This window comes from Colossoma macropomum, unplaced genomic scaffold (genome assembly GCF_904425465.1).
Source record: "Colossoma macropomum unplaced genomic scaffold, Colossoma_macropomum, whole genome shotgun sequence".
Classification (NCBI taxonomy): domain Eukaryota; kingdom Metazoa; phylum Chordata; class Actinopteri; order Characiformes; family Serrasalmidae; genus Colossoma; species Colossoma macropomum.
Window position 1 is genome coordinate 28,250,295 of NW_023494794.1, and position 13,124 is coordinate 28,263,418.

A 13,124-nucleotide genomic window follows, 5' to 3' on the forward strand; every position below is an offset into this window, starting at 1 on the left:
GTAAGCAGTTTCTTCATTTTTCATATATTAAATGTAGCAAAGACAGTAAATATGCATTATTATAAATATACATGTAAATTCAACCAGGGGCACCAAAACTTTTGCAAGCAACTGTAGATAAACAGATAGATAAACAGACAGATAGACAGACAGATAACTAGAATTAGAGAGGCAAATAGACAGATTTTTATGGGGACAGTACATGAACACACAGAATGGGGAAAGGATTAACAGAATAAAAAAAAAATTGAAATAACCGACATGGACAAGATTACGTCAGTTAGAGGTTCTGAAAGTCGTTTTCGATTACTTTTCGATTAATCGCCCAGCCCTAACTAGCACATCTTTTACATAGCACACAGAATAAAACTTAAAGAACACTGAATGCAAAAATTCTGTCACAGTCCATGTAGATCAAAAACACACGACACAACTTAAACCTAAAATTGTCAAAAACATCGACAACAAATCTTTTACAACGTTTCCTCTTTAGCTGGCTGACATATTGCAGTGAATCTTTAGCCAGGAAGAAATTTCTTACTTTTATCACACTGAGCAAAGGTTCTTTAAGCAGCTCACTTCCTGTAAGATCTCTTTTATTACTCCATGCTGCAGGGCGACTGCTATGAGCTCTGGCTGAAGGGTGAGTGTCTCATAACTGCAAATTTGCTTTCATCTGTCCTGCAAGTCTTTCTTACATTTTTTTTAAATTAACAAGCTAGTCCCACTCTTTATTTGAGGAGTGCTGTTCATTGATAAATCAATGTTTTACTGTAGTACATGTACTCGATCGAAATCATTCCATCTGAAAAATTGATACATATGGTCGCTGTCCATCAAAAACCACGTATCTCCATTTTTGTCCATTTTCTATATCATTTCAACACACCAGCTGTCTTTTATGTTGTATGAATATTTCGTGATAAATGGACCAATAGAAATGCTCCAACATTGCTTGGAATAAAAGCTCTTTACATTAACTTACATTGAAGGATAAGAGTGTTTTTGCCTTCTCCTGTAAAGCTGCTATTTTGGAGATACCTGTTTTTCTTCGGACAGCGACGATGTATATTAAACTGTGGGAATATTTTTCTAACATACACAACCCGATGTGAAAGTGCTACGCTGAGCAATCTGAGCAATTTAGTCTGTATTATCATTCGCGTAATTCTAATGTACCCGTCTGAAATCAACATCTTGTGTCTTAGCGCATCTAAGTTGACTCAAAAACACTTTGACGATCTTTTTATTAGCATGGTGGAAGGCTGATTGCTTTATATGAAATCACAGTATCTTTAGTGTCTTATGTGCAGATATTTTCTTCATTTTCCACTACAGATCATTAAAAAACATGTCAGGAGTGATTAAAAACAGGTATACTGGTAACATAGAAGGCATTTTTGTTGAGCCACAGAAATTTAAGCATGTAGCCTCACTATAAACAAAAGTATGAGAGAAGTTCCTTCGTAAAGGAACATCCGGGATGGTTCAAAGGTTAAAATATCAACAGTGTGACCGAAACAGTGAGTCTCATTAAGTTCAGACAGTCAAGTCCATCAAAAACATGATACTCATTTACACGACACCTGTTGTAGTCAGTCTTGTACTGCGGTTATAAAATAATTAGGGATTGTCTTAAAGTGTGGATGTCGAGATATAGATGTTTGCCTACACATTGGCTGCCATAAATGCTATTATAATAATAAAACTTTATACCAGCAGTTAAATTGGTAGCTAAAATGGCAGCACCCAAGATGCACCGTTTTGATGTTTATTTCCTCAACATATCAAGTTCAGCTGTATAATAAACCTTAGACACTCTACACTGCAAGGTCTCTATTCTCCAATCAATGTCTCTGAACCTTAGCAAGCACATACGCCCATAAATAAGTGCCGTGCCTGAGTCAGCTATTTCATTGAATACATAACTGTGGTCACTACACCAACCTCACCATTGACCGCCTCCTAAAATGCTTAGGCTTTGTCCCAAATTCCTGAACATATTCAAATACAAAGACATGCATTTACAGTACTGTGCAAAAGTCAAACATCAGCCTTAACTGATTTCATTTCCAGTCAAAACAGCCACTAAGTATTAGTTATTCACTGTTAAAAATGAGAGGTCAGCTTATTGATGTAGTAACTGATCACATGGCTTTTCTTGAGTTGAATCAACTTGAGTTCACCCATTCAAACTTCATACTAGAGTCAAAAGTTATCTTAATTTTTTAGTTCTGCAGTTTTTTAGTTCCCAGTTTGGTAAATAAAATGAACTTCTTTTTTATACTCAACTTCCCCACCAGCCAGGATTCTTTCCATCACACAGTCCTGCTAGACATTCTTCCTCTTGGGTAACACTTACGGATGGCTATGGCATCGCTGGGGCTCAAACTCACAAAACCGCCTGCTGGGGTGACGGCTTAGTCTGTTACACCACTCAGGAACACATGAAGCAGCTCAGGTTTTGTGTCTTTAAGTGTTTAAAACACTGGAGAAAATATTTGTTGTTTTAACTCATTCACTAGGGTATATTTTGGTTTTTCAATCTCAATTTACCTGACCAAATCATAAGGCAAATTATTCAGTAACTGCATGAAATAAACGTATATTTATATTTAAGTTCCCCTCAAATTAACAGAACACGTGTTTAATGATCACACACATATTGCTATATGCTTACAATTTGATGCTGAAAGCCAAAAATCTTAGACGCTCTATGTATTATTTTATAAAAATATTTTTTACAGAGCAGATCACTGAAGAGACGCCATCTGTTTATAGTTTGTAGCCCAGATTTGTGGAAAAATGGGTCGACTTTCAGTATAAAAAAATTATTAGGGTTTAAAATTACATCACCCATCTATCTGACTGGAAAGAAGACAGTTACAGCTCTCATACGACCCCCACCTTTAGAATGTAGCTTATGAAATATGAACGTTATGAAGAATATGACGAAGTGCGATTTGGAACCACTGGTGGTTCCAAGGAGTTGAAAAGGTTAAAGGCTGGCGTCGTCTCATGTGGTGTAACTGTCTAATAACTCAACCCAACATCAGGAGGTTGTGAGTTTGAATCCCAGCAGTGCTGCAGTTGTCCATATCCAGAAGCCCAATGTCAGATGGGACTGTGTGATAGAAGGAGCTCCAGCTAGTGGAGAAACTGAGTAAAAACACACATTCAGTTTTGTTTATCTGACTGAGATGCAGACATAGAAACAGTAGTTTGAGTTGTGTGAACTCTGGTGTCCTCAAGTTCAGTCAACTCAAGAAAAGCCATTTAATCAGTTACTAAATCATTTTAAGTTGAGCAGACCTCTCATTTTTAACAGTGCTCCTTTTACAAGGAAACAAGACAGAAAATTACACTGAGGCCTTAATAAATAAATATATAATAAATATCTCATCAAACTTGTCAGTATTTGTCCACCCTTTGCCTTTATTACAGCTTCTATTTTGTCTAAAAGACAAGGAATAAGAAATCTGCAGGGATATTTTTCCACACACAAGTTCAGTCTTAGAAGTTAGTTAGATTTTCTGCTGCTCACAATGCAAATAATCCAAACACATTCAACACTGCTGAGGTCTGGACTCACAGGGGTGGCCAGGTCATTGTTGTTTGACAGCTACACATCCTTTCAGACCCACAGCACTGAGTCGTCTTCTCACAGTGGAAGGATGGACAGAAACACCTGTGGATGTTTTCAGATCTGAAGCAGCTTGATTTTCTCCTCTCTCTCAGAGATGAACGCTTTAAGTGCTGTTTATCTGATGGGGGCAGTTTTGTGTTTCTACCAGGTCTTGCATGGTTGTTAGGAGTCTCCTCTTCGCTGTACCTTTTTTATCTCCATTTTCTGTCTTATCTAGTCTGGGAAACTACTTTTTTCCTCTGACCTCCCCTTTCCTTACGCAAATGGATTATCTTACATCTAATCTCCTCAGAAATATCTCCTGAAAAATGAATTGTACTAAAAGCAGTTTAGACTCTAGATCGAATGAATAAAGGCTGTTCAACAGTACTGTGTTACGCATATATTATATGGACAAAACAAATACTGTGGTGCTATTGCTACATATTGCAATTGCCTTGCAGTACATTAAAATGCTCTGGTGAAAACTTATGGTTATCAGATCATATGAACACACCGATACATAATAACACCCATAGAAGATCTGGGGTTGCTCACAACATGCAATAAATAACATAGCCATTTCTGTGTGTGCTCACTTGCATATTGCAGCCTTCTGTAATTTTGATATTTGCAAAGCCTAAATGTTGCGGTAACGGTTAACAAATGACACACCGTGCAGCCTCAGCACATATGGTGTTCTTTGAAGGGTCATGTAAACAGTGAGACCTGGCATGTGACATTAATTCTGCCTCGGGCAGGGTGCAGGGACCACTCTCTTGTCCGGCAAGCGGGCCTTTGTTTACAATGAACGATGAAACAAACGTTTGTCTTCTGTCGGCCCAAGCGTTCATGTGGCGGGGCATGAAAACAGCCTGCTCCTCCGCAGAAGAACACTGGCCTACTTTGTGCTCTCTGGCAGTTAGGGCGCCCTACAAGTGGCTTTGTGGCTGACAGCAGATAACACACACACACACATACACACACTCAAAAAAACCCCACAAGCTGAGGCACACAGGAAGACAGCAAGCTTCTGCAGGACCAACCCATGTGCATAAAGATTCCCTTTGTGCTCTATTCATGGCCTCGTACTTAGGGGGAGTTTGGCTATTATTCTCATACAGCCATCCCTCTGAAGCAACTGGGTTCTGTGGGACTTTTGACAACGCCTTGTAACAAAGACAGATACCGACGGCGTATTCTCCCACAGTCTGTGGATTAGTGGCTGGTTTCTGTGGCTCCTGCGGAGTTGTGATGCTGGTGTGTGATTGCAGGTAAAGAAATGACCATGGCGATGAAAGAGCTAGTCTTGCTGTGGATGGCAACTGGGCTGGTGGCTTCAGAAATCATGGAGGTGGTGAGTGATTCACATCAAAATATTAATTGTGTTGTAAGAACCTTAAACTCAAAAAGGTTGGGACTGTATATGAAATGGAAATAAAACCAGAAAGTGGTCATTTGTAAATCCACTTGAACCTGCATTTCAACAAAAACATTACAAGGATGTTTAACCTTTACCTTATCAACTTGTAAACTGATATGGATGCCTGCAGCACATTCCAAAAAAGTTGTTGCACGGGCAATTTAGGACTAAGGATGCTGTGAAATGTGATGCAATCATATTTGGGTATAAAGGAGCATCCAAGAAAGGCCTCTGCGAGCAATGGTGGGTTGAGATTTGTCAAAAATATGCATCAGCGAATAATCCTTTCTCAACGAGTGAAAGAAAGGCTTTTAGTTAATTTACCCTCTATAGTGCATCTCCTCAAACGATTCAGGGAATCTGGAGAAATCTCTGCCTCTGTGTGAAAAAAAGACAAGCCTGCAAACCACAACCGACTGCCATGACCTTTGAACCCTAAGATAACACTGCATTGAAAACCTCCATGCTTCGGTGACACACATCACCCCATGGGCTCAGGTATACTTTACAATAACTTTACAATAACTTAATGACACCGTTTATCGTTGCATTCACAAATGCAAGCTACGACTGTACCATTCACTGTGGAAGTCAAATATCAACATTCAGAAATGCTGCTCACTTCTCTGGGCTCAAGCTTATCTAAGTTGGACTGACACATAGTGCAAATGTGTATCGTGGTCTGAGGAATGAAACCTTCAAATTGTTAATGTAATAAAATGGATGCCAATGTCGAAAAGGAGCATCCAGATTGTCACCAGTGTAAAGTTAAAAAGCCAGGGTCTGTCATGGTATGGGTGTCTACTAGGACCCATGGCATAGTTAATGTGCACATCTGTGAAGGCACTAGATTTTGGAGCAACATATGCCGCCTTCTAGATGATGTCTTTTCAGGGACGTCCATGCTTATTTTATTTTTAATTTTTTGGGATTTTTCCCCAATTTAGTGATCTCCAATTCCACCCGCTAGTTAAGACTCCCCCAATCACACAATACCACCTGCGCTAGGAGGGTGAAGGCTAACACGGGCTTCAATCGAGACCTGCAAAGCACCTACACATTTTTTCGAACTGCCGCTCAAACAACGTCACAGGACAGCCGAACGCGGTCGGTGGAAAGCGCCAACTGCCAGGTCTGCAACGTCAGCTATCAGATGCAGTGACTGGCCGGCTTGCATTCACACTTGTCTCACACTGAAAACTTGCAGCGCACTATGAGGCACAAAATACAGCTGCTTATGTTTGCACAGATATTAGATAAAGAACTGAAGAATGGCAAAAAAAATCTGCTTTCAAAACTGGATCAATTGGTGTTTTCAGTCCTCACATAAATTATGAAGAGTTGGAAAGTGAAAGGAAAAGGCTGTCCCAACTTTTTTGGAATGTGTTTGCTTAGATTTTAGCAAATCTTGCCCATAACAAACTCCATACGTGCATATTTACAAGGAGAATAACATGACTTTGCACTTTTCCTAGCCAGTGTTAAATATCCTGAATTACGCTAACAGTAGATGCAGTGTTCTTTGGAAAAAAGGAAACTGAAAGATCACATGATGCACCATGTGGTATATTGTCTGCTCAAAACTAATAAATTCAGTGTGCCGCTCATGTCTATATTTCAAGGTGGACGAAAGCAACAAGACACTGACGTCCATTCCTACCACCTACCATTCAAACACAACCAAGTTAATCCTACACCACAACTCCATCAACATGACCATCTTAGATGCCAAGGCCTTGAGCACGTACCCCAACATAACAGAGCTAGACCTCTCATTCAACCATATATCCGAGCTGCCTGCAGTGGCTTTTTCTGCCCTCACCAACCTGGAAGTTCTCAATCTCAGGGGGAACCGGCTACAAACGATCAGAAATGACACTTTCTCTGATCTAAAGAAGCTCAAGAGGCTGGAACTGCAGGAGAACCCATGGAACTGCACCTGCCTCCTTCTGAACCTCATAAAGCGGATAAATGACTCTGGAGTGCAGACAGGTAGGACCTAAAGTGCCTGCTTAGGTCTATTCACTTTAATTTCTTTGGAGTGATACCACAAAAGAAACACTTTTGGATCTCTAAAGAACCTCTCATCTTGATGGCTCTTTAAAAAAACTAATCTTAAATCACTTAGAAAGGTTCTTTACGCCAGTCGGTCCTCAGGCCCCCCCAGATGGTACATATTTTTGTACTATTTTGTGGTGAGAGTTGAAATCAAGCATACATGTGCACAGTCTGGGGGACTCAAAGACTGGTTTGAGAACCACTGCTTTTTTCAAAAAGCAAAAAGTGGTTGTTTCATGGCATCACTACAATTCCTATTAGGCATCTTTTTTAAAGAGTGTAACTGCTGTCCATGAATACTGAAAAAAAAAAAACTGTGTTATAATGTTTGTACTTGTAATAAACTTGTAATAAAGTTTGACAGCCTAATTACAGCAATTAGGTTGTCATTCTGAATGTTATATTACAATACTTTAGTCAATTCAGTGAATATTGCAAGTGCACACTGTTCTCTAGGCCAAGAGGCTTCAGAAGGAAAACTAGCCAATTACCTTGTTCTTGTAAACGTCAACTGATTTGTTTTCGAGTGTCACTTTGCCCCTTGGAACTGAGTTACGAGGGGTAGTGGTTGAAATCTTCCCTCTGAAATGGGACCCTCAGATAAAAAGAGCATTACTTCATTAACAGCTACCGGCGCTGCTCTGTAGGCGACGCTGCCAGTCTGCAGTGACAGCAGAGGAGGGTAAAGTTCAGCTCCACACTGCTGGGCTTTAGTTACATTTAGGGCATCATACGACTTCAAAGAGGGGGTATAAGAATTATTTATTATCGCCCACCACTAATTGTTTGGTGATATGAAGCTGAAGTCAGCTTTTCGCCAGCTTCTCGAATTTTCCCGTTCCACCTTAAATGGAGCAGCGGTTACGTTCTGGTGCTTCACGTGTCAGAACTGCTGTACTATTTAAGGTGGAACAGAAAATTTAGCTAGCTACCGAGACATCAGCACACTACTAGCGAATTTTTATGCTTGTTTTGAAGAAAAGGACCATAATACAGTGAAATGACATCAAACTAAGACAATACGATGGTTATTGGAATTTTTGACTGAGAAAATATTTACATTTGTGGGCCAACTTGCCCGTTTTTCTTTTTGGAGTGTGCCTCTGAAAAACCTCCGTTTGGAGGGTCATGTAGCCCAGACACTTCGCCCTACCCCTCTATCTCAACAAGAATTGGGACACCCTACCCCTAGACAAGAACTTCTAAAACGGAGGACTAGGGGCTAAGTGGTAGGGGCGAGGGGTGAAATGGGACTGGGCCTTAGAGTAATATAGCTCATGCATTTTACATTTCTGCAGAAGGAGGAACCTGTGCTGCTCCAGAGGAACTGGCTAAGAAAAGTGTCCCAGACGTGATCAGCGCATGCGCCTCAACAACAAAGCCACCCCCAGTTACTACCACCATCGGCCCTGTTACAACTGCTACTCCTGCTACAACTTCTACAGCTACTTCTACTGCTACGACAGCTTCTACAACTACGACTACTAAGGCAACAACGGTTACTACTACTGCCCAGCGGACATTACATGTAGTGTCATCCACATTAGGCAGCCCCAACATTTCAAACAAAGGTGACGATGCTCTTTTGCACCCTCTCAGCTTAAGTATGCCACTGTGAGAACTTCAAAATTCTTCCTTCCTTCTCGTTTAACTGAAAGATCCAAAAGTAAGAATGACAAGAAACACTAAGGCTCTCTGTAAAAGTACAGATTTGAAGTGACAGACACTAAACAGATCAGTAGAAATGTTTACAGCTTACAGGATGGTATTTATAGTGAAGCAATAGAACACTAGAGGGAGTGTGTTATCACAAAATAACGTCATTTGCGATAACACACTCCCTTGAGTGTTCTATTGCTTTTATACAACAGTTAAATAAATAAAGTAGTAAATTAATAAACTGGGCCGTGAACGCGGCGTTTAATATGTTTTAATGTTCGCAGTTCCTTCACCAAATTATAGTTCCTTAACAAGCAGCTTGTTGCTACGTCAGAGTAACGAACTCCGCCCACTCGCTGCACAGCCGGCAGTTCGTTCTCCAGCTCCTTAAACTAAATTCCCAAACTGTCATCACCACTGAGCAGCTTTTCAGTCGGCAGCTGAGACAGAAGAACAGCTAAACAACCTGGAATCTGCCAGAAATGAACCCAATACCATTCGCCAAACTAAACGGGCTGTAAGATGCTTTGCAGACTGGCTGGAACAAAACAACATTAATACTGATCTGGCAAAAATTGACAAAACTGAGCTGAACCTGATATTGCAGCAGTTTTATGGCTCAGTCTGATTTGGTCAGACTCTGAAGATCAGACTACACGTTTGGTGAATGGTATTCGGTTCATTTCTGGCTGATTCCAGGTTATTTAGCTGTTCTTCTGTCAAAGCTGCCGACTGAAAAGCTGCTCAGTGGTGATGACAGTTTGGGAATTTAGTGTCGTCTCATCTTCAGAGTCTGACCAAATCGGCTGTCAGTCAAATGTGATCTTAAAAGTGTCCGTTTTCTGTTTGTGGCAAAGTAAGAAGTAAAAACGTTCGAATGTCTTGAGCGTCTCCCACAGCGTCTCTCCCAAAGAGTGTTAATAACGTGGACAGACTTTCCAATAAGGACTACTAATTAGTAACTACTATGAAAGATGTAAGTTAAATGTGAGGATGAGTTTAAGAGGTTAACACCAGAATGTGTCTTCCTTCAGATTCCTTGTCAGAAGCTGGAAAAACTGGCAGGCCAGAGCCTGGGGTGAGCAACACCTGGAAGTTTCTGGCCGGTGTGATAGTCATCACTCTCTGCACCTCCATGTTCATTGTGTGTGCTGTCAAATCGCCCTCATGGTACAAACTGCTCTTCAACTACCGCCACCAGAGGCTTCGCGAGGTGGACGAGCCCAACGTCTTCAGCACAGGCCGCTACTCTAACTTCAGCCTGGACACGGAGCAGACGGAGACCAGTGCCGCCGAGCTGGACCAGGGCCCAGAGCAGCCGCTGGAAGACGAGGACGGCTTTATAGAAGACCGCTACATCCAGCCAGAGGACTACAAAGACCACACTGAGGACTACAAAGACCATGTTGAGGACTACAAAGACCATGCTGACGCTGATGAAGTATAAAATCTGACCTGAGAGGATGATGACTGAATTAATCATATGAATGTTTACCTTTAAAGACTAGCCATGACAAAGTTGAAGCATAAGCAGCTATGCTTTATACGTCTATCTAAAGCATAAGCGGCTATTAAAAGTCTGTACAGGCAAAGTTCAAAGCTTTCGGAAGCTGCAACCCTAGGAATGTTCGTGACTGCCTCTTTTCTCTTTATCAATCAACTAAAGGACTCGAGTATTTGAAACCTTCGCAATGCAAAACGAGTGTCTTTTCACGTATTCATTTCTGTACCAAAGATTGATAGCTAAGCTATCCAAACTCTGAAGTGAAACTGTAAATCACTTAGTATTAAAATGAGCTAAAATGTTGTTTGCAGTCTTGCACTGCAAATGACCTTCAGTGACGTCAGCCTTTCAGCTTTTAATTTTTTTTTTGTCGTTGAAAGTTCAGTGCGGGGATAGAGAGGGCAATAAAAGTGCCAAAAAATTAGTTATAGATTTTCTAGAGAGAGACTGAAGGTTGTGTGAGCTGAAAACAATAGTGAAAGAAGACATGAGTGCAAAGTACCAAAGCTTCTCATTCATTGCAACGGAACAGAGACCAAATTATGTCTAAATCAGTGATTATTTGTTTTTATCAGTATCACTCATGATGCCTGGCATTGTGCAACAGATGCTGTGTTGTGCCAAACACAATCACTATGTTGTTCCGCTGTATCTCTTTACAAACATAGCGTGCATTGTCAAAGGACTGCTGCACTAACAAGCTGTGCACTTTAACAATGAACTGCACTGAAAAACTTTGAGATCTATGATTTATAAGGACTACAGACCACTGAGTGATTCAAATTTAGTATAATAAGTATGTTAAGAAGTTAATAAAATCAATTTTGTAGATGCACTGAATTCTTCATGCTTTCGTTTTCTTGTTTCTCAAACAGTGCAATCACCATTGAGTACTGCACAGAACAGAACAGTGAAAGTAGATAAGGGTCCCTGGAGTGCCCTCTTGTGTATCGTATTAGAAAGGCATTCCTTGCTGTCAAAATAAGAGTCCTACACACTGGACACTGCCAGAGCCAGTTTATGAGGAGCCTGGCCACTTCCAATGTCCCCCATTGTGTATCAAAAACAGAACTGCATAACACCAGAGGGCGCCCGCGAGCGAGTCCTCAACGAATGGGAGTAAATGGCTAAAAACTACAAATTAAAATAGTTTCTAATCACTCGCCCAGAACTTTCCTTTAGTTTTAGAAAGCAGAAGGATGGATTTCACTAAAAAAACAAAGAAAACTCACCTGTATGTTTCTTTTTTTCTACAGCAAACAGGTTTTGGGCAGCAGGACGCTAACGTTACTGCTACTGAGTGCTGATTGGTTGGGGAGCGGAGCAGCTCATTGGCTGTTCGCGCTCACAGACGTCATGAACGTACATGAGGCGCTGTTTTAATCTCCTATAACTCGAGTTTAAAAGCTCGTAAAAATTTAACAGCAGTGTTAAAATGTTTTATGCTGTTCTGTGTTCAGGAAATTAATGTAATATTTTACATTAAAAGTGTTTAAGCATTTTATAAACTTTGATTTTAGTGAAATGCTCCATCTTAATCCATTCATTTTGCACTTGCTCGGGAGCGCCCTCAAGTGTCTGAGAAACCCGGAAGACATTACAGAGTGGTAATTCTCCTCTCTACAAGTTCTCTGGACACAGCAAAGATCATGCGGTAGATGCACGCATGTAGACGCATGCGCATGTAGACCTCGTCTGTCTAGGAGGCATGTACATAGTGATTTAATTATGCAGAAAATTTGAAAAACCAGTGGAATTTCCCTTTAAAGGATCATGAAACGGCAGTAAGGATTCAATACACTTATAGGACTGTGAAAATCAAACAAGGGCGTGCCATCTAACATGCACAGTAACAAAAAACAGACAAACTTTGGGTAAATGTTTATCTAAAAACCATTTAAAGATTTTTCCATCAGTTTATGTGATGTACACTGATCAGGCACTAACGTGTTAGTGTGTGTTGTGCTGGTACGAGTGGATCAGACACAGCAGTGCTGCTAGAGTTTTTAAAACACCTCAGTGTCACTGCTGGACTGAGAATAGTCCACCAACCAAAAATATCCAGCCAAAAGCGTCCTGTGGGCAGCGTCCTGTGACCACTGATGAAGGACTAGAGGATGATTAGCTCATACTGTACAGCAAGAGATGAGCTATCGTCTCTGGCTTTACATCTACAGGGTGGACCAACAACGCAGGTGCGTCTAATAGAGTGGACAGTGAGTGGACACAGTGTTAAAAAACTCCAGCAGCACTGCTGTGTCTGATCCACTCGTACCAGCACAACACACACTAACACACCACCACCATGTCAGTGTTACTGCAGTGCTGAGAATGATCCACCACCTAAATAGTACCTGCTATGTGAGGGTCCATGGGGGTCCTGACCACTGAAGAATATATTGTATGTTGTATGTCATAGAATATATTGTATTTAAGAATATATTGTATGTCATAATGTTATGGCTGATCGGTGTATTTCACTGTATTGGAAAAATTTAAATGAATTTACAAGCAAGGAGCTGAGCTCCGTCTGTCATTCACACAAACCAAAGGTGCTGAAGTTCCACCCCCAGTTTATCCTCTGGTCTTGATGTACAACCACATTAGAATTAACCGTGGCATGAAATACTACTAATAATACTGTATCACTAAAATACACTGAAGGAGCACTGTTTCCGATGCTGCGTCAGCCTCTAGCGTGTACTGCAGCACTGATGTTTGTGAGGACTTCAAAAGCACTTACTGTCTTCTTTCTGTAAATATGACGTCCATGCTTTGTGCTTCTCTGTCATTTTGGGCCTTCAGCTAAATGTGTGGAGAGAAAATGTGATGTAATCTTGAGATACTGTTGTAAA

The 13,124-nt window shown here is 40.8% G+C and overlaps 2 protein-coding genes across 2 annotated transcripts in view; one reads left to right on the forward strand and one right to left on the reverse strand.

The window, feature by feature from the left end:
- The window catches only part of ift74 (intraflagellar transport 74), a 43,490-nt gene that overhangs the window by 25,060 nt on the left and 5,306 nt on the right, over positions 1 to 13,124 (reverse strand). The window contains exon 8 of the mRNA XM_036580740.1: positions 13,013 to 13,074. Coding sequence (XP_036436633.1) covers positions 13,013 to 13,074 — 62 coding nt within the window. The remainder of the gene's footprint in view (positions 1 to 13,012; positions 13,075 to 13,124) is intronic.
- LOC118814885 (leucine-rich repeat-containing protein 19-like) lies at positions 546 to 11,109 on the forward strand. The gene is made up of 5 exons (XM_036580741.1): positions 546 to 643; positions 4,900 to 4,982; positions 6,671 to 7,040; positions 8,405 to 8,677; positions 9,800 to 11,109. The coding sequence occupies exons 1-5, from the start codon at positions 607 to 609 to the stop codon at positions 10,210 to 10,212; spliced, it is 1,176 nt and encodes a 391-aa protein (XP_036436634.1). The 5' UTR covers positions 546 to 606; the 3' UTR covers positions 10,213 to 11,109.

Coding starts and splice junctions, on each gene's coding strand:
- LOC118814885 (XM_036580741.1), top strand. CDS start 607: ATGCTGCAGGGCGACTGCTATGAGCTCTGGCTGAAGG. Junction 4,983..6,670: donor CTTCAGAAATCATGGAGGTG/GTGAGTGATTCA, acceptor CTATATTTCAAG/GTGGACGAAAGCAACAAGAC. Junction 8,678..9,799: donor CCCCAACATTTCAAACAAAG/GTGACGATGCTC, acceptor GTCTTCCTTCAG/ATTCCTTGTCAGAAGCTGGA.